Source organism: Dipodomys ordii, unplaced genomic scaffold, assembly GCF_000151885.1.
Source record: "Dipodomys ordii isolate 6190 unplaced genomic scaffold, Dord_2.0 Scaffold72, whole genome shotgun sequence".
NCBI classification, from domain to species: domain Eukaryota; kingdom Metazoa; phylum Chordata; class Mammalia; order Rodentia; family Heteromyidae; genus Dipodomys; species Dipodomys ordii.
Genome location: NW_012267288.1, coordinates 5328987 through 5350086, shown reverse-complemented (window position 1 = coordinate 5350086; position 21100 = coordinate 5328987). Strand labels below are relative to the sequence as shown.

The following is a 21100-nucleotide window of genomic DNA, read 5'->3' as shown; positions in this document are numbered from 1 at the left end:
TCGTTTAATGCTATTTTGTTCTAAATAAAAATTCATGCAAAAAATTATATTAAGTAAGTCAGGCCCAAAGAGACATAGGTCCCAAGGTTTCCCTTATTTGCAATTACTAATATATGTCTGAGACAAGCAGAAACGGTCAGATAAGTTGATGTTAGGCAAAACGAACCCCAAGATAAGGACTCAAATGGTTTTTCTTTCTTGAGATTGTTTTTTAACATATTTATAAGATGATATGTAGAAAAATGAACTTTACAACTTTGGCAAGGGGGGGAGGGGGGACTGGGGTGGAGGGGGGGGAAGGGAAGAGATGGGATGGGGAAACAAAAGAGGAAGCAACAATGTTTGATAAGAAATGAAGAAATATAGTCATTACCTTGCTCATGTAATTATAACCCCTCTGTACGGTATTTTCACAATAAAAACAATTCATGCAAATAAAAATCCGTAATGAACAAAATACCAAATTTTAAATAAAGACGGGGGCCATGGTACTGATTTTTCCTCTTTGTGTTAGCTTCTTCTGTGAATCTGATCCACTCTATCCTGTATCGGTAGGGTATGGTCGCCAGCCTAAACTAATTTCCAGAAACCTAAATCGTCTGATGTTCTCTCGATTCAAAGACTTGATTGCCCATTGGGTGCTGTCCAGGCCTTCTGGCTTACTCTGGGCTCTGGCAGAGCTTACCCTCCCTACCCCCCCCCCCCCCGCCCATCTGGCCTCCCCGGCATCAGGGGCCCTACCAGGGCCGTATGCTGCCGCATGGCACAAGCACACGTCACAGAAGTCGGGGTCTGGCTTCACAGAAGTCGGGGTCTGGCTTCAAATCTTCCCTCATTTGAAATGGCTTTCAGTCGACGAGAATGTGATAAGCGAACAGTGAGCCTAGGCCAAGCCCAGTGGATTATCCTTGCGATATGGCGATGTCTTGGGCACCTGTGAACCACTGGTCGTTTGCTTTCCCATTCCGTAGAATACCAAGGAACTTGGAAATGGCCCTACTGCGTAGTCTGAAGGTGAGAGGGGTGCCCCTGGAGCCCTGCGGGGTGGGGTAAGGTAAAACCTCTCCCATCCAAACTCCTTAGCACGTTATTCGGCCGTAAGCTTGCCATGCGTACTGCAGATAGGGACGGGAATTAATCATCAGGGAGGATGGGGCTTGAACTCAGGGCTTGGGCACTGTCTCTAAGCTCTTTTCTGCTCAAATCTGGCACATTACCATGTGAACTGCAGCTCTACTTCCAGCTTTTCGGTGGTTAAATGGAGATGAGTCTCTGGGCTTTTCAGTCCAGGCTGGTTTCATACTGAGATCCTTAGCCCTCAGCTTCCGGAATAGTTAGGATTGTACTCCACTGGCATTTCTTCCATAGATTTTGATGCAAACTTTATTCTGATACCACAATTTAACAATATTTTTCCATTTGAAACTACCACAGAAGTTTACCTGAAAATAATGCTCAAATTCTAAGGCATTGGACAGTAAATAAAGCTTCTATTCTCTCCCCATTCTAGCACTGTTCAACATCTTGCTTCTGTATTAGATTTTTTTTTGTTATATTAACCTTACATCTGACATTTCCCCTCATCAGACTACTGATAATTTCTCTCCAAATTCAGTCTCTTTTGTGAATGCCATCCTCTCCCATCAAGTGTAATATTGTGGACTGAAATTCTATCCTCTTGAAAACTCCCATACTGTTTCTCCTCTATCTTTACAACTTATCTCATGACTCCATTCCATTAGCCTCCTGCTGGCCATTCAATCAAACACGTTTCTATTATCTTTTTTTTTTTTGGGGGGGGGCTATGGGGCCTGGACTCCTGGCCTGGGCGCTGTCCCTCAGCTCTTCAGCTCAAGGCTAGCACCCTACCACTTGAACCACAGGGCCACTTCCAGCTTTTTCTGCTTATGTGGTGCTGAGGAATTGAACCTAGGCCCTCATGCATGCAAGGCAAGCACTCTACCACAGAGCCACCTTCCCAGCCCATTTCTATTATCTTACACAAGTCCCACTCTCTCCTGTGGGTTAACATGACTTGCAGGATCTGCATACCTATCCTACCATCTCCGATGAGCTCCACATGCTTTCAACACTTTTCTAGTGGATACCTTGATCTCTAGGTTGTAGCAGTGCCAACATCGTAGCATTTCTCATCTCACTTCATCTTCCTTCCCGGCCTTTTCAACTTCAAGTCATCCTATCACTATTATCACCACCTGTGGCTTCCCCAGCCTTTCTTCTCTGCCTCCAGTTACTTGACATATCTGTTCACTGATCATATTATCTGTCCCACCTTCCATCACACTGGGGCCAGATCATTCACTCTTGCCTCAGTGTTCTAGAGCTGTCCTGTCTCTGCCCTTTCTCCACCCCAGACCACTGGAATACCTTGCTGCTAGAAGACTTTTCCTGAAGCCTAGTTTGTCACATCTTTTCTCCAATTCAAAGGCCCAATGTTGAGTCCAATGTTCAATTACTCAATAGTTAATTATGGCCATACTTTTAAGATACCAATAAAGCAAGAGCACTAAAGATGAAGGACGAAGAAAAATGCTCCTGAAGTTACTTCATATTGGACATTGTTTAAAAGCATTGATGTTGCTGAGACCCAGTGCATCTCTGACCTCTCTCCCTCCCTCCTTCCCTCCCTCCTTCCCTCCCTCCCTCCCTCCCTCCCTCCCTCCCTCTCTCTCTCTCTCTCTCTCTCTCTCTCTCTCTCTCTCACACACACACACACACACACACACCAGAAAGTGGAGCTGTGGCACAAGTGGGAGAATGCTAGCTTTGAGCACAAAAGCTCAGACTTTGCCCTAGGTCCTGTGTTCAAGCCTCAAAACCAGCTCAAACAAAATGATGCTGCCAGGAGCTGGTGGCTCATTCTTGTGAATCCTAGATACTCATGAGACTGAGAACTAGAGGATTATGGTTCAAAGCCGGCCTGGAAGAAAAGTTTCCTGAAATGCCAGCTTCATTTAACCAGAAAAATGCTGGACTCGAAGCCTGGCTCAATTGGTAGCACTCTAGCCAGAAGCAAACAAGTGGAGCAAGAGCATGCAACCCTGAGCTTGAGCAGAAGAGAAAGGAATACAGAACAGGAAAGGGAGAAGAGAGAGATGCATTGACGTAATTATCATGGGGAAAGATTAGGAATTTGTTGAACTTCCTTATGTGTATTTTACCAGTTAATTAGCATATGTAATTCATACATATGAGGATGAATCATATTAAATTGTAAATTAATTGTTCATGACAGCTTATATAAAATATGTGATTTTTCATCAAGCTTTCTAAGCCTGTGAACATTTTATTTGGGTGCCGAATAAGTGCATACTTGGAAACCTAAATTCCAAAATTTGTCCTCATAATAGATCTTCACCCACCTTTCTTAATTTACTTCCATAATTGCCATTTTCATGCTTTCCTAGCAGCTAAGAGCTATAAGACCCTACGGATCTCACTCTGTCTTTGTGTACTCACTCCCTTCTTACATCAATATCCTCTTTTCTTTTCTTCCTGCTCTTAAAGCCCTTCTGTTGGTTCTATCCAAAGTACCCAGCTAATCAGGAATGTCTTATTCCTCTGTGTTTGCCAGCTCATGCATCCTTTTTTTCTTAAAACCCATACTGTTTGCAACCTTCTCATATAGTATTGTGTTGCTTCCTCCTCCACCTAAAAGAAAAATGTTCATAGAGAGTAGATATTTCACATGACTCATTGCTACATCTATTAGCTAGTCACAAACGAAACTAGTTACACAGCTCAGAGGTTTACGATGTAAGAAATGGTGGAGTAATTTGTTTAAACCTACTTTTTTAATATTCACCTTCAAGAATGCTTCTTGTGTGTAGAAAATGATATGTCAAAGAGCAAACATAGGTTTACCATACAATCCAATCCAACTTCTGAATATTTACCCAAATGAAGTGAAAGGCGGGACTCTCACAAATCTGTGAACTCCTATATTTGTAGGAACATTCACAATAGCCAAAAGGTGGATCAGCCAAGTGTCCAAGGACAAGCTATTTAACCTAAGAAAATGAAAGAATTTGTAATACATACTAGAGCATAAATAAACTTTGAGGAGATTATGCTGAATAAAATAGGCCCATCACAACATGGACAAATACTGTAGAATTCTGCTTTATGAGGTATCTAAAGTAGTCAAACTCATAGAAACAAAGTAGAATGGCAGTTGCTAGGGATGGAAGGAGGAGTGAATAAGGAGTTATTATTGAATGGGTGCTGAGCTTCTGTTCTAGGTGAAAAGTTCCAGAAGTGTAAGGTGGTGGCTACACAGCCGTGTGAATGTGGTTTGTGTGGAGATACATAATTCCACAAATTATAAACTTAAAAATGGAAAAATTGGCAAATGGTATGGTATGTATAATTTGCCACAATTTAAAAGAATACATAGTCATGGAGAAGATGCTGCATTGTGCTTCTTTAGATAAAGAAAGAAAGGTCCCATTGCTGAAACTCAGTGTGGCTGGGAACTGTCAACAACCTGAACAACAACCTGAAACTTCATGGCATATTTTCTTGTTTCTTGGTACTTCGATATTAGTACTTCTTACCACATTTGTTCAAAACTATTGGTTGGAAATAAATATGCTACAATTTACAAAAGTATCAGTAAATGCCAGAGGTTTGTAAACTATGCAGATTTTTTCCTTTTTGCTTTCATCTCTTAGTTTTCTAAATTTGTTTCAAATCCTTAAATATTTGTTCTGTGGCTAAAATTTTCAAAATATGTCCTACTTACTGATTATCAAATATTCACTATCAATAAATATCACTTGATAACCTTATCAAATTATAAAATAATTTGATTATTATTTGAATGTTATTATCCATAGATATCATTAATAGATATTATTAATTTGATGAAAAATACCAGATACTTATTATCAAATGTTTTTATTATAGATTATTTAAACATTTAGACATTTGCTGCCTTAGCTGAGCATAGTTGCATGGCACATGATTGTAAGTCCCAGTTGACTGAAAAGCTGAGCCAAGAGGATGGAGGATCACTTGAGCCCAGTCTGTGTAGCAAAAGGTGTGTGTGTGTGTGTGTGTGTGTGTGTGTGTGTGAAAGTTCTGGGGCTGGGAAGGTGGCTTATTGGTACAGTGCTTGCCTTGCATGCATGAGGCCCTGGGTTCGATTCCTCAGCTGGAAGTGGCGCTGTGGCTCAAGTGGTAGAGCAATGGCCTTGAGCTGAAGAGCTCAGGGACAGTGCTTAGGCCAAGAGTTCAGGCTCCACTGCAGACAAAAAAAAAAAGAAAGACAAAAAAGAAAGAAAGTAGAAGTTCCTTATGATCTCCAGTGATCACTTTTGCTAACAATTAGGAGTTTCTGTATCTTGACATGTATACAAATGTAAAGTCTGACAAAAATACAGTTACACAAATTGTACTGACAATTACTTTTTTTAACTTACAATATATTTTGGTTATCTTTAGATGTCTAGATATCCTTGTGTCTTGGGGTTCTCTAAAGAAACAAGTCCTAAGATACATTCATAAATACAAAGAAATTTATCATGAGAGACTGGCTCACTTGATTATGAAGGCTGAGAAGGCCTATCTGTCCATAAGCTGGAAACCCAAGAAAACCAGGGGTATAGTTCCAATCTCAGCCCAAAGTCCTGAAGATGACAAGTGCTGATATCTGAGAACAGTAAAGGATGGATCTCATAACTCCAGAAGAGAAATGAATTTGTCCTCCTGTCTTTCTAGGGGGTAGGAGGTCATCAACATTTTGGGTGATACTCATCCATGTTTGTGACTTTTGATTACCCAGTCCACCAACTCTAATACCAATCTATTCTGGAAACATACTCACTGAAATGCTCAGAAATAGCATTTTACTAATTATTTGAGCATCTTTTAGCAAAATCAACAAAATTAATCATCCCACCATCTCTCCATATTTTTCAAGTACATAGTATTTTATTATGAAATCACATCTTTTTATTTAATTTTTACTGGTACCAGAGCTTAATGCTCTGCCACTTGAGTCATGCTTCCAATTCAGCATTTTGCTAGTTAACTGGAGAGAGAGTCTCATGAACTTTTCTCCCTAGGCTGACTTCAAACCACATTTCTCTAGGTCTGAATCTCCTGAATAGCTGGGGTCATAAACTAGCACTGGCACCCTGTATGAAATCACATCTTACTCTATAGTCTAATTATTGGACAATATATGTTTAAATAAACAATGATATTCACATTTTTGTGCACTTTTGAATAAAGGATGAATTACTGAATGAAGCTAAAGGTATGATTATAATTTTAGCACCAATGAACATTTTTAATTATACTCTGTTCGGCATTAACCACATTGTGAAGTGTGACTAAGCATACCATGTTCTAAGAGTTTAGCGTTTTACTTAAAATATCCAGATCAACAAACAAGGTTATAATAAAGCCACCAGCACAACCATTTTCATTGCACTATGCACCACAGCCAAGTAATGAATCAGCCCAGATTCCATGGATAAATAGATCCCTCAATATCCTCTCAATGGATAAATAGATCAAACATGGTATATATACACAAGGAAATTTTATCCATCAGAAAGAATAATTTACCAATTGTAAAGACATGGGAAAACTTGGAAAATGATATTAAGTGAAGTCAGACCTAGACAAGCAAAAGTTTCATGATTTCCCTCATTTATGGTGGTTAGAATGTGCCTATAAATCTATAAGTAAATTGGGTGGTATGCAAGGGGTTACAAATGGATTAACTTAAGTATGGTAGATTCTGTGGAAAGCTCAAATAGTCCAATATTGTTGTAAGACAAAGTATAAGTCCAACAAAATAAGCACCAGGAAATGGATACTTGCAAGAGGTGGGTGAGACTAAGAGGGGTTGATGAATAAAAGGGGAGAGAGGGGAGATTGCAGTTAAGAACTCAAGGTATATTTATATTATCACAAAATTAAGAAAAGTAAGGGAAAGGATGGGTCAAAGGCAGGTGAGAATGGCAAAGAGGGTAACACTGATCAAGATGCAGCGTGTTCATGCATTGCTAAATGGCACATTTTTTTAACAACTCCTTAAATGTAATAAAATAAAAATTTAAAAAAACCTCATAGATCAGAAAAACCACACCTGATCCAACAAATTTTTCCAAGAATCAGCTTGGATTACAGGATAACATAATACCCGGAAGGACTACCCAAAGCCTTCATACTCTCAGCCCCTGGCTTCAGCTTCAGTGTGCTTAAGAAGGAACCACAGGAAGTTTGGTATTATAACTTTGCAGCTGCCCTCAATCCCTGGGATATTTAAGTTCATTTTTTAAAATATTTGTTCATCCTATTCAATTTAACTCCTCTTAAAGTTCTCAACTAAATAGCAAAACACATTCTTAGAACTTTATAAATCACATTTTGACATTACAACCTTACCACCCACGACAAATCCTAGCTGAAATTTGGAGATTGTGATTCTGATAATTACAATGTTAGGTTCAAAATCACTGCTATTATGCCTTTCACTTTTGTTGTGTCTTGTGAGTTCTGTTCCTTCATGGCAAATTTTAGACAGACTCTATTTTTTTCATATCATTTTAAATCAGATGACCTACAAATGGTATTTTGCAATTTAAGAAAAAAACTTAAGCAGAAAAAGCAAAGCACTTGAATAGCTGGATTTGTATTCCAATAAAATTTATGGGAATAAAATCCCCTAAATTTCCAAAATTTCCCCTAGTATGTTAGTGATCTGTGAAAATTGACAATACTACTGCTTGTCAAGCAATGGCAATTCAGTTATTCAGGAAAATGACATTTATTCGTTCATTTCTTCTTTTGGCACTTCTTGAGATTTTACTGGTGCCAAACATATGTGGTTGGTAAGTAAAAGAACCTTTTCTAATGATATACAGGACATCTCACTCCCTTTACCTCCAATCCAACATTAGGTGTCTTTTACCAAAGCTATCAAATACTGATTCTTTGAAGTAACATTTCAGAATAGTTATTGAAGTCTAACAGCTATAACCCTAGCTACTCAGGAGGCTCCGATCTGAGAATTGTGGTTTAATGTCAACCTGGGCAGACAAGCCCAAGACATTCTATCTCCAATTAACCAACAAAAAGGCTCCAGCAAAAAGCCACAAGTGGAGGCATAGCTCAAGTGGTAGAATGCCAACTGTGAAAAAAGCCAGTCAAGAGCACCAGGCTGTAAGTTCAAGTTTCAGTACTGGCAGAAAAAAAAATTGAAAAATCATAGTACCCTTCCTGCCTCCTCCTAATGGATCAAAAACTTGCTTTTGGAGTATGCATACACATAAATATTTCTGTGTTCTGATGAACAATTACTTATACCTTTGTGCTCACATTTAAAAATAATGAAATTCAACCACAGAAATGATTAAATAATATAGATTTTAATGGTGGAATTTATGATTGTAGAGAGGTTGTGTTCCATAGTCACCTCTCTTCTGATCTTATTGTAGACATATTGTTATTGGCTGCAATGTCTCAGTATTTTTGCTCATCAGAATGTGGTTTGACAGGTTAATTATATGTTATCAGGCAATTGAAAATCAGCTAAAGCTATGTGGCCACAAGAGGGATATTGATGTCGAGGAGCTGTTTCTTTCTCAAAAGTAAGTATATCTTACATTTTTAAAAAGTTTTTAAATAGGACTCTGATGTTATAATCTTTCATAGATCCAAATGTTCTTTTCCATTTCCCCCTCCTCAGAGACACCCTAAGTATTATATTACTTGTTGAGGCTCACCATTTCTATTGGACTGGCAAGATTAAAATGTATTTTTTTAATCAAAGATTATTGGGCCAGACTCAGTTTGAATCCTCTCTTTCAAGCTGGATGATCTTGCGGGGGAGGGGGGTCATAACCTACCTGTTAGGACTGTTATTTTTAACAAATGAAAACATAGAACATTCAGTTAAATTTGAACTTTGCAGAAATAATTTTGGTAACATTATGTCCCACAAAATATTGAAAATGTTTGTTTTTCAGAAATTTCTCAAATATAGCCCTGTATTCTTTCTCTTATCTAGGAACTTTATTATCTATGTATAAAAATACCACTTTTTCACAGGGCTGCTGTGAAGAGTAGGTTTGTTTGTTGAAATTGGAAAGTATAAATTGGTACACAATATTGTACACATCTGTACAATAGATGATGTTGGTAGGAATAATGATCAATTATAATCATATAATAATAACCCTTATACTATAACCCCTAATAAACCCTCTGTTAATTTTGCTATCAGAATTAAATCCCTCCCTTATATCAAATTTACTTTGAATTCTACAAACATGCTTCTGAGTAGACGTGGATGTCTCAGAGCTTGAGATATAGCTTGAGATCATGGTTAGGATTAGACTCTAATACCATGATTTTCACCAGCCAATGTTCTATGCCCTGTGTAGTCATAGATTGAATTTGCCTAGCAGTGACCCTGATATGATTTGAATGTGATTCCACAGTTGTATGGGAGGAACTTAATCCCCAATGGATCAGTATTGAGATCTCCATGAGTTGATTAGGTCAAGGTGGCTTTGCTTTCATTTATGGATTCATGCTGTTAATCTCAAGAGTAAATTCTTGCTGATAGGGTGAGTTTGTTTGCTCTGTCTTTCTCTACTTCTCCTCCCTCTCTCTCTTTCCTTTTCTTTTCCTCATCATATAATGCTTTCCACAGTGCCATATTGCAGCAAGAAGGCCCTTGTCAGGTATGAGATCCATGACTTCTGACAGTCAGCCTCTAGAATTATAAGACGTTAGTCTCTATGTATTATAAATTGCATGTTCTCAGTCAGGAATTTAGACACAGCAATCTAAAAGGGACTAAGATCCTATTTCTACCCTTCATCTCCTCACCTTCATGCTCTTTATTTCTGTAAATTCTATAGATTATTTTTAGACAGGTATGACATATCTTTATTCACATATAGTCTTTAAAACTCAGCTTTTCTAAAGGAAATGCCCTAGTTTAATCATTTTCATTTCTAGTGATTTGAGTAAGCCTTTTATTAATGAATACATCTTCATTTTACTCTAATTATTTACAGTTAATTTATTTGTCCAGAAAAAAATGTGGCTTTTTTTAGTGGTCTTAAATCTCCTGGTAGCTAGAAAACAAAGAAATAGCCAGGTTGAACATTGTAAAACACAAGTATTGTAGAATGGAACAGATACAGCAAAGAATTCTGACACATTCACAGTCATGCTCTGAACTTTTCTTTTTTTTGGGGGGGGGGGTCTGGTCATAGGGCCCGAACTCTGGGCCTGGGCGCTGTCTCTCAGCTCTTCAGCTCAAGGCTAGCGCTCTACCACTTGAGCCACAGTGCCACTTCCGGCTTTTGCTCTGAACTTTTCTAAAGATCAGTTTTCCACTAATGGTAAATATTTTATAGCTGTCAAAAGATTGCTTGTCATCCTTCCGTGATGTGGATAATAGTACACTATTGATCACTAGGGTAAATAGATAAAAAGGATAGATTTAAAACATTGTCAAAATTTAGCACCTTTCACATGCTAAATATACCAAATTACCATCCAGTCTAGCTGAGCCTAAAATGTTTCACAGTCCAGATGCTAATATACCAGGTGAACTATAATTTTTCCCAAAAGCTCTGTTGCCCTTAGAAAGCAGAAAGTGTGTTACTAATCAGTGTATACTTTAGTAATCACATAGACCACACACTGTGACCAGTGCTGACATGTTGCTGTCAACACCAGTTGGTCCCACCATTAGCGGCAGAATTACCTCTCATTGTCTTCCATTGGCTTCACCTAAAACAAAGGCACTCATTACTGATTCAGAACAGGCTGTGTGCACCATTAAGCTTTCCAACCTGAAAGAGTTAAAATACCTTTAAAAAGTAAATCATGGATGTGGCACTGTGGTTCAAGCGGTAGAGCGCTCGCCTTGAGCTGAAAAGCACGGGGACAGCGCCCAAGCCCACAGTTCAAGACCCATGACCAATTAAAAAAAAAAGGAAATCATTCTAACTATGTGCTGGTGGCTTATCTTTGTAAGCATAGCTACTAAGGAGGCTGTGATCTCAGGATCTGAACCCAGCCTGAGCAGGAAAGTTTGTGAGACTGTGATCTCTAACCACCAAAGAGTTCGAAGTGGATCTGTGACTCAAATGGTAAAACACTACGACCCTGGAGCACAAAAGCTCAGGGACAGAGCCTAGACCCAGAGTCCAAGCCCCAGGACCAGCACTAAATAAATAAATAAACATAAAATCACCCTATGACATTATCTGATAGCTGAAAGTTCAGCATTGATATTACAAGAAAATTAGTAACAACCTACACAGTTAAAATTTTGATGCAATAAATTAAATTTTATGAGCTCCTCTTGAGTGAGTCTTGAAACTTGAAACAATCAATGCCCACGCAGTGATTGTTTAATTATTTGTCATGAGAAGAGGTGAATTTAGCATAGTTCCATAACTGCACCCAAGTGCTGCTTTTCCTGGAAATGCATCATAGATCTAATAGGAGAATGTAGAAAGTTACTATGAGAATGTAGAAAGTATGTAAGTGTGTACATTTCCTACTGAAAGCTGCTTTAGAAAAGCCTGGAATATTTTGTATCAGGAAACTCCTCAAAGACTAAAAGTACATATTAAAAAGTCACACGTGGGTAATTTGAAAAACAAATTTAAGTGATACAAATTAAGCTGGGCATGCTGAAGCAGGTAGAATCTCAGCATGTGGGAGGCGGAGACAGAAGGATCGCCAAGGTTACAGCCAGCCAGGGCAATGTAGTATGACTGACTATCAAAGTAAACAAACAGGACTGGAAAGGTGGCTCAGTGGAAGAGTGCTTGCCTTGCATGCATGAGGCCCTGGGTTCTATTCCTTAGCACCACATAAGCAGAAAAAGCTGGAAGTGGCACTGAGGCTCAAGTGCTAGCCTTAAGTTGAAGAGCTAAGGGACAGCTTCTAGGCCCAGAATTCAGGACCCAGGATTGATTTAAAAAAAAAAAAAAGCAAATGAACAGGGCTGGGAATGTGGTAAAGTGCTTTTTTGCCTAGCATGCTTGAAGCTCTGAGTTTGATTCCTCAGTATCACATAAACAGAAAAAGCCCGAAGTGGCAATGTGGCTCAAATGGCAGAGAGAGAAAAAAAAAAAAAGAATCTGAGGGACAGTGCCCAGGTCCTGAGTTCAAGCCCCAGGACTGGCAAAAAAAAAAAGCAAACAAACAAAATGTACACAAAAGAGTTCACAATTTAAAAACTCTAAATCCAAGATGGGGAAAAGGATGAATGAGTGAATGAATGGATGAAGAGAAAGAGGCAAATGCTCTTTTCAGATCAGTTAGTATTTGTTAGTACATAGAAAAAGAATTACAGCAGAAAAGCCTTAAAACCCAAGCCTATGACTCAGGTGAGGATCATTAGTTGAAGCTGATATCATTAAGAAAATAGTTCATAAGAAAATAATTTTGGGTTGTTCAACCACTTTGGAAAGCGGTTCCTCAAAAGACTCCACATAGAGCTCCCCTATGACCCAGCAATTCCACTTTTAGGCATTTACCCAAATGATAACAAACAAGACCATACTAAAGCTACCAGCACGACTATGTTTATTGCAGCATTATTTACCATGCCTAAGATATGGAACCAACCCAGATACCCCTCAGTAGATGAATGGATCAAGAAAATGTGGTATATATATTCAATGGAATTCTATGCCTCCATCAGAAAGAATGACATTGCCTCATTTGTTAGGAAATGGAAAGACTTGGAAAAAATTATATTAAGCGAAGAAACATAGGTCCCATGGTTTCCCTTATTTGCAATAACTAGTATATGTCTGAGTCAAGCAGAAAAGGTCAGATAAATTGATGTTTGGGGAATGAACTCCAAGATAAGTATTCAAATGTTTTTTTTTGTTTTTTTTTCCTTTCATGCAATTGTTTCTAACATATTTATAAGATGATTTCTTTGTTGCTTTGTATGTCCCTCCCCCACGGTATAACCCCATGCTTTCACTGTATTTGATGTTGGTGTAATTTGTGGAGGGGAAGGGAAAAAACAAATCGTTTAACTAGGGATACAGGGGGACCCATTGCAACAATGAGATGTACAAGTCATGTTGAAAAATGAAATTTACAACTTTGATGGGGGGTGGGGGGAAGGGGGAAGTATGGGAAGGGGAAACAAAGAGGAGGCAACAATGCTTGATAAGAAATGTTTTCGAAGCCGGGAGCTGGTGGCTTACGCCTGTAATCCTAGCTACTCAGGAGGCTGAGATCTGAGGATCACGGTTCAAAGCCAGCCAGGCAGGAGAGACCGTGAGACTCCTATCTCCAATAAACCACCAGCAAACCGGAAGTGGCGCTGTAGCTCAAGTGGTAGAGCGATCGCCTTGAGTTGAAGAGCTGAGGGACAGCGCCCAGGCCCAGAGTTCAAGCCCCACAGCCGACCAAAAAAAAAAAAAGAAATGTTTTCGTTATCTTGCCCATGTAATTGTAACTCCTCTGTACAGTATTCTCACAATAAAAAAAAAAAGAAAATAGTTTTGGGGGGGAGAATGATATATGTGTAATTGAAGTTTGACTCCATATATCATATTTACATTTACATTTAATTTTTAAATGAATTTTTACAACAAAAAGACCTAACCAATATAGCCTTGAACTTTTTTTCCATGAAAATTAGGAAAATGATAGACCTTAAAATCCCAAGATTAAAAACAATTCTGAGACGATCTTACCATAAGTAAGCAGATACACATTATATGAATAAACATTACTTATTTTAAGTACTTATGTGTCTGACATGCACCATGTACTAAGTACTTGATAGATAAAAGATACATATATACATATATATGTGTGTGTGTATGCTTAGGACTCACAGTTTCTACTCTGAGAAACAAAAGAAATTCGAAAACTCTAGGCCACACCAATCAAATGACCATAGGCTCTCTCCCTTCTGTCCAACCCATATCTGCCCCTTTGCCTGAGTTGCATCAGCCATGAAGATCAGGGTCACTTGGACAGATAGAGTCCCCCATTGCTCAAGAAGAGTGGGTAAGATACGGTCCTCACAGTCAGTAAATAGGCAAGCACCCTACTCAGCCTCTGCATCTTGGTATCCTGCAATTTTCTCTTGTCCAACTGACATCATCATCAGCCAATCTCAATGTGAGCCCTGCTTTTTATATTTTCTTGAATATCCAGTACCTTCTTCACTTGCTCCCCGCACTCCCCCACCTGTCTCCTCCAGGAAAATATGCTTTTAAATGAAGTTCCCATAAATTCAGCCATAATAGGATGAAAATTTTGCCAATGTAATAGATAAAATATTCTTTTTCATTAACAAAGACCCAGAAACACAACAAATCAAAGAAAGGTTAGACAAATGGGATTGCATTAAACTACAGAGCTTCTGCATGGAAAAGGACATAGCAAGCAAGATCAGTAGAAAGCCCACAGATTGTGTGAAGATTTTCACTAGCCATACAGCAGACAAGGGCCTCATATCTAAGATATTCTTAGAACTCAAAAAATTAAGTCCCCCAAAAACAAATCCTCAAAAAAACAACTGCCTCATTAATAAGTGGGCTAAAGACTTAAAGAGAGAATTCTCTGAAGAGGAAATAAGAATGGCTAATAGACACATGAAGAAATAATCAACCTCTCTAGCCATAAAAGAAATGCAAATCAAAACAACATTGAGATTCCACCTCACCCCAGTTAGAATGGCTATATTCAAGAACTCTAATAACAACAGATGCTGGAGGGGATGTGGACAGAAGGGAACCTTACTGTACTGTTGGTGGGAGGTTAAACTTGTTCAACCACTCTGCAAAGCAGTATGGAGGTTCCTCAAAAGACTCCACATAGAGCTCCCCTATGACCCAGCAATCTCACTTCTGGGCATTTACCCAAACCACTACAAACAAGGCCAAACTAAAGCTACCACCAAACTATGTTTATCACAGCATTATTCACCATAGCTAAGATATGGAACCAACCCAGATGCCCCTCAGTAGATGAATGGATCAAGAAAATGTGATATATATACATTATATATATATACATATATATATACATCTTGTGCACATATGTATATATATGTATATATTTATACACACACATACACACAATGGAATCTGATGCTTCCTTCAGAAAGAATGACACAGCCCCATTTGTAAGGAAATGGAAAGACTTGAAAAAATGATATTAAGTGAAATAAGGCAGACCCAAAGATATACAACATCAATATTCACAAGACAATATATTGGAAACAATCCATACAACTGTGGGGGGTGGGACTGGAGGGAGGGAAAGTGGGAGAAAAATGAAGGAAGGGGTAACAAGTACGACAAAAAATGTACTTATTACCTTAATTATGTAACTGTAACCCCTCTGTACATCACCTTGACAATAAAAAAGAAATAGAAAAAATATTCTCTTTTAAATATTCTCTTTTAACCACATGAGAAAATCTTAATCCAATGATAGAACTTAAGACATTAACAAGTAAGTATGCCAAGACAATATATTGGAAACAATCCATACAACTGTGGGGGGTGGGACTGGAGGGAGGGAAAGTGGGAGAAAAATGAAGGAAGGGGTAACAAGTACGACAAAAAATGTACTTATTACCTTAATTATGTAACTGTAACCCCTCTGTACATCACCTTGACAATAAAAAAGAAATAGAAAAAATATTCTCTTTTAAATATTCTCTTTTAACCACATGAGAAAATCTTAATCCAATGATAGAACTTAAGACATTAACAAGTAAGTATGCCAAGAATTTTGGAAGGACACTGAAAGAAGCCATTATTGTTACTCGCAGGCCATACTACTTTTATGAACAAGCTTACCCATGGGCAAATTAATCACTGCTAATGTAAAATTTGTTTTCTCTTTCTAGGGAACTGACAGAAGTCATTGATCTTTCTAGATTTAAAAAATTAAAATACTTATGGCTTCATCATAACAAGGTAGTATTTTATCTTTAAATTGCTAAAATATTTTATTTTATGTTTTAACATGACTAATATTTAATACAGCATGTACAGACATAAGGAGATATATAGAGATATAAATATATACTTATAGAGAAGAACTAACATAGAATTATAATATAACTTATACATGTTATATTTACATGCATATATTTGTATATATACACATGCATGTATCCATATATATATAGTACATAGATATCAAGGATATGTGAGTATCTCACATGTTAAATAAAGACAATCTTGGTGTCCTATGAATTGCATCTCAAAGTCCTATCTGGCCAACAACAGAACAAAATAGCCCCAAAGTTAAGACCTTGGAGGAGCCAATTCTTTTTGCCACACATATTTCAAGCCCAAATCTTATCTTTCTTTTTATTTTCTCTGCCCTGTCTCCATTTAACTCTGTTTCACAATGTCTCCCATGTCAAGTCAAAACAGTTCAGTGACTGGGCATTGGTGGCTCACACCTGTAATCCTAGCTACTCAAGAGGCTGAGATATGAGAATTGTGGGTCAAAGTCAGCCTGGCTGACAATTCCCCATAATAATCTCATCTAGAATTATCCACCAGAAGTGGAACTATGGCTCAAAGTGGTAGAGCACTAGCTAGCTAGCCCTGAGCAAAAGACCTTAGGGACAGTGCCCAAGCCCTAAATTCAAGCCCCACAATTGACTGCCTCCCCCCAAAAAACTGTTAAGTGGAGACAATTCCTTCCCAGCCTTCTAGAAGAAATCTTAGACACAACTGGTCATATATAGGTCCATTAGTCATTGTCATAGCATCAATTCATACATGCAAACATTTATTAACTATAACTCTTCATTTACAAATATCACACACACATATCTACAACACACAACCACAACTGAAGCTAAACACAGGTAGCCAGCTGCCCATTTTTATTACATAGGAAGGTCTAGTTGGGTACTCTTTCCTTCCCTGAGCTGGACCCAAGCCTTTGTCTAGGTTGCTATGGAATGGGGATATAAGGAGTAGAGTCAAGGAAGAAGCAAAATTCTTTGTTCTGTATTCTCTAGTACTAGCAGATGCTTATCCAAAGTAAAGGCTTGGTAGTCTGCCTACAGTGCCATTGGTTATCATCTTATAATGCCATTTGTTAAGTGATGGAAACATAAAAAGTGGACCCAAGTAGAAAGAAGTTGAGTAATTGAGGGTGTGCCCTTAAATAAGCGTGTGCCCTTAAGTTAACACATTCCTCCAACACTGACTTTTCTCCACTAGCTACTCTTGCCCTCACCTTACCTTTATCCCAAAGTTACTGGCAACTTAGGGTCTTTGGAACTTGGGAAATACCCCTGATTCAAATTCCAAAGATCCCAGATTCAGCATCCCAGGTTAGCATTCCCACAGGGATCCATCCCACAACTATACCAGGACTCGCACACCTCGGTCCTGCAGTCAAAGGCCAAGCGGGTTGATGAGTCCAACTGCTCCTGAAACCGATTTAGCTTCATCAGGAAGTATCAGGCTGGCATGTCCTCAGAATGCAGGGACATGGCTCCAGGTCACAGAATGTGGTCCCTGAATCCTGACTTAGATCTAGGCTGGGATTTGGTTTGTTCCCACTCACCCTCCCCTCACAGCCAGGGTCTCTGGGTTCTCTCCAGATGATCATCATTATTAGCTAGCCAGGAGGCTGTTTCCAACTTTCAGAATTGTGGCTTTCCAGCAGCCAGCATTTGCCCAAACTTTGTTCATTACACATTGAGGACTCAAGATGCTGAATTTAGACTTCCAAACATCCACCGATAAAGAAATAATTTGTTTCCAGAAGTAATCTGCTTTCCTGTGGAAATCCATGTTTGAAACCCTGAATCTTTAATTGGCCATATTTATGAAAATACATTTCAATATTTCATTGCATTGAAGACCTCTTTTAACTTATTGAATGGAAAACAAAACAGTCCTCCAAGTACTAACTATAAGCATAAGTTTTTGGTGCTTGAAGTAATTTCTAAAAGAACACACATAAATATCATCCAAGTCTCAGGCAGCTAACAAATGAAATGGAAAGTGCATGAACCACTTCAGGGCAGAAAAGTTGAAAACTTTTTCTGAATAGTCTGCCAGAAATTATCTCAGGTCATCTCATGTGACCTCTGATTAAAAAAAGATGGAAATCATCAGGCATGGCAAAAATGACTCATCTTTGCTTTTACTGTGCGTTCCTTGTGGTGTTAAGTGGTATTCAAGAAAGAACAGGTACGAATTTTGGTATTATGTATAAAGGGAGAGATAAAATTAGGGTTTTGTAAATTTTTTGGCTTTCTGAAAGGGTGTGTTCTCCAACCACTTACTGAATTTTTGCACAGTTGACCTGAAGATACATTGTGGACATGGAAAGGTATTGCATGCTCTATCAATTAACTATTTTATTTTATTTTTGAAAGGCATGGGGAGAGATTAAGGTGCACAAGAAACTGAGTGCATGAATATTTACATGCAACAAACTACATTATTGCTATCATTCCCTTCACTTACTTTGTTCTCTAAGAAACAGATTTGGGGAGTTTGTCTAACACTGAAAGGATATCATGTCTGGAAACAGATTTTAAGTAGTAACGGGATAAATGGAATAAGTAGTAATGGAATAAATAAACAAATGTGAGTTTTCTTATTGATTGGTGATTGACTGGTGTTAAGTTTCATGAATGTTTTCTTCCATTAAAAATTTAATTGCTGAATTCTAACAGGAACACTAGCTATTACAGTCTGCATTAATTTTGATTGAGCTTTCTTCAAAATCTAGTGTATAATAAGTTGACCACTATATTATACCATTGTAAAATGGTCTGGAGTGTTGGTAATATGTATGTGCGTGCACACGCACACACATGCGCACATGCATATTTTGAACAATGAAAGTAAATATTTGGCATTGTAATGTTTGTTAAGAATGATCTAAATGTGTGACCAGCATCATTCTTACTTAATGCATATTTTAGGCCACCCTCTATTTAGGAAAGAGTAAGGAATGAATAGTCTCTTAAACTGAACACAATTTTATTTGTTTATTCACTTATTCAATCCACAGTATTCACCGAGGTTTGTGAAGACAGTAGTGGCTGTCTAGTCAATCCATTCTTTTCTTTTTCCTCTCCAACAAAATCTTGGTTTGGGGTTTCATAAATACTCCTCCATCATTTCACTCAAGTAGGTGGCCCCATTACAATTCCATTCTGTTAAACCAACAGTATAATTCCACCCTTCTGGTGAATGGCTGGGCTAATGAATGAGCAAATAACCCAATTAACAATGGCTACGTAGTCTCTGTTGGAAGACCTCAGGAGGAAGTTGGTTTATTCGTATAAGATCATACAAGAAGAGAAATCCCTGTTCTCCCCAGACACTAACTTGACTGGGTGCCAAGGTGAGACCTAGCTGACCAATTCAATGAATCTCAAAATTAGTGGTAGACTCTAGAGAATGATGACAACAATGAGTCTTTCATGACATCTAGACTCTTTGGAAGGTGATATAATATGTGTTCCTGTCTAACATGCTGGATTAGGTTGAGCTCAGAAACTACTTGGCATCCAAGCATCCTAATAGGCGCTGCTTACTTTGAATTCCTATCAGGCTACTGACAGAATAAGTGTGATATTCTCTGCTATAGTGATAAAACTGGGGTGGGGGAAGGCTTAGAGTCTGAGTGAGTCCTTACCACATTGTATGCACAAGCTGCTTGGACTGAGAGAATTCAGGAGGATCACGTGAGTTCAGTAGTTTGAGACTAGCCTGGGTACCATAACAGAACCCCAACATATACCATAGACTCAATAATACAATTGCTTTGAGAAAGATCCTAGGCCCATTCTTACATGCTAAGATGTATTATTGAATCCTTCCTGTTCTCCCAGCATTCAGACACATTAAGATTTTTAATAAATAAATAAAATTTTAGGAAGGAATATTCATGTACCAAATTAGTAAACCACATTTGAAAACATAATTATTTTAATGTTTTGTGATAAATATTTGATAGAGAATTCTTTGGATAGTACAGTATAGTCTTTCTTTATCAGTATTAAGTCTTAAGTAAGTCTTTAAATAAATATTAAGACTTCTATCCAGTAGGTGTCTATATCTACACATAAAGGTGCAATTCCTTTGTGCCTCTAATCATATAAAATAATATTCATTGAAATGAACTCCAGCAAATGGAAACAAGATTTTTTTCTTTGTTGTTGTTTCTATTTTTCTTTTTGTCGTCTTTGTTTGTTTATCTGTCTTTAGGAGGGCAAGGGAGGAACAGAAATGGAAGGAAAAGAGTGAACAAATACAGCAGCGTTACTCACTAGACACTGTGTTGAAAATGAACTATAAAACTTGTGAATGGGAATGGGAGGGAAAAACCTGACTTAGGTAACTGTAAACTCTCTGTGTATACTTTTATAATAACAATAAAAATTTTAAAAATACTTCTACCCAGTAGATGCCTATAACCACAGATAATACAAACCTCTGTGTATATACTATGTTTTCCATACATACCTATGATATAAAATATGATAATTATAATAAATACCATAATAGCACTTGTGTGAATGTGGGTGCGCTCTCTTTCTCTCTCTCTCTCTCATCTTACTCTACTTTTGCAAACTGACTTAAAGTGAGTTTAGGTTTCTTTTGGGAATATTGAAATTGCTAGAATCACTTGTGGTATTCTCTGGGGCCATTATCAAGTAAAACAGGCTCATTTGAGCATAAAAGTTATGGCACTTCAAAGACTACTGCTCACTAATGCCTGTACACTGTGGATATGCTGGACCCTGGCAAGGTGAATCAAGAGCACGTGTGATTTCGTTAAGCTACTCAGAATGGTGTGCCACTAAAATTTTAAGAACTCTTTAGCCAAGGAATTTTCCATTTAATATTTGTGGACCATGGTTGACCATGAATAATTAAAACCAAGAAAAGTAAGACCACACACAGCACAAGGAGGAGGTTACTTTTTTTCAGGGTTTATGTATTTGCTTATAGAATGTTTTTATTCCCTCAATCAGACTGATTTGTCATTAAGTTTGGTAAATGTATTTATTCACTCATTTGAATGAATTTCCCAAACAAAATAG

The 21100-nt window shown here is 38.0% G+C and overlaps 1 protein-coding gene across 1 annotated transcript in view; it reads left to right on the top strand.

Annotated features, from left to right (window-relative positions):
* Positions 1-915: 915 nt before the first annotated feature.
* Lrrc72 (leucine rich repeat containing 72) overlaps positions 916-21100 on the top strand; it is a 51440-nt gene continuing 31255 nt past the window's right edge. The window contains exons 1-3 of the mRNA XM_013023990.1: positions 916-1014; positions 8554-8627; positions 15908-15977. Coding sequence (XP_012879444.1) covers positions 916-1014; positions 8554-8627; positions 15908-15977 — 243 coding nt within the window. The remainder of the gene's footprint in view (positions 1015-8553; positions 8628-15907; positions 15978-21100) is intronic.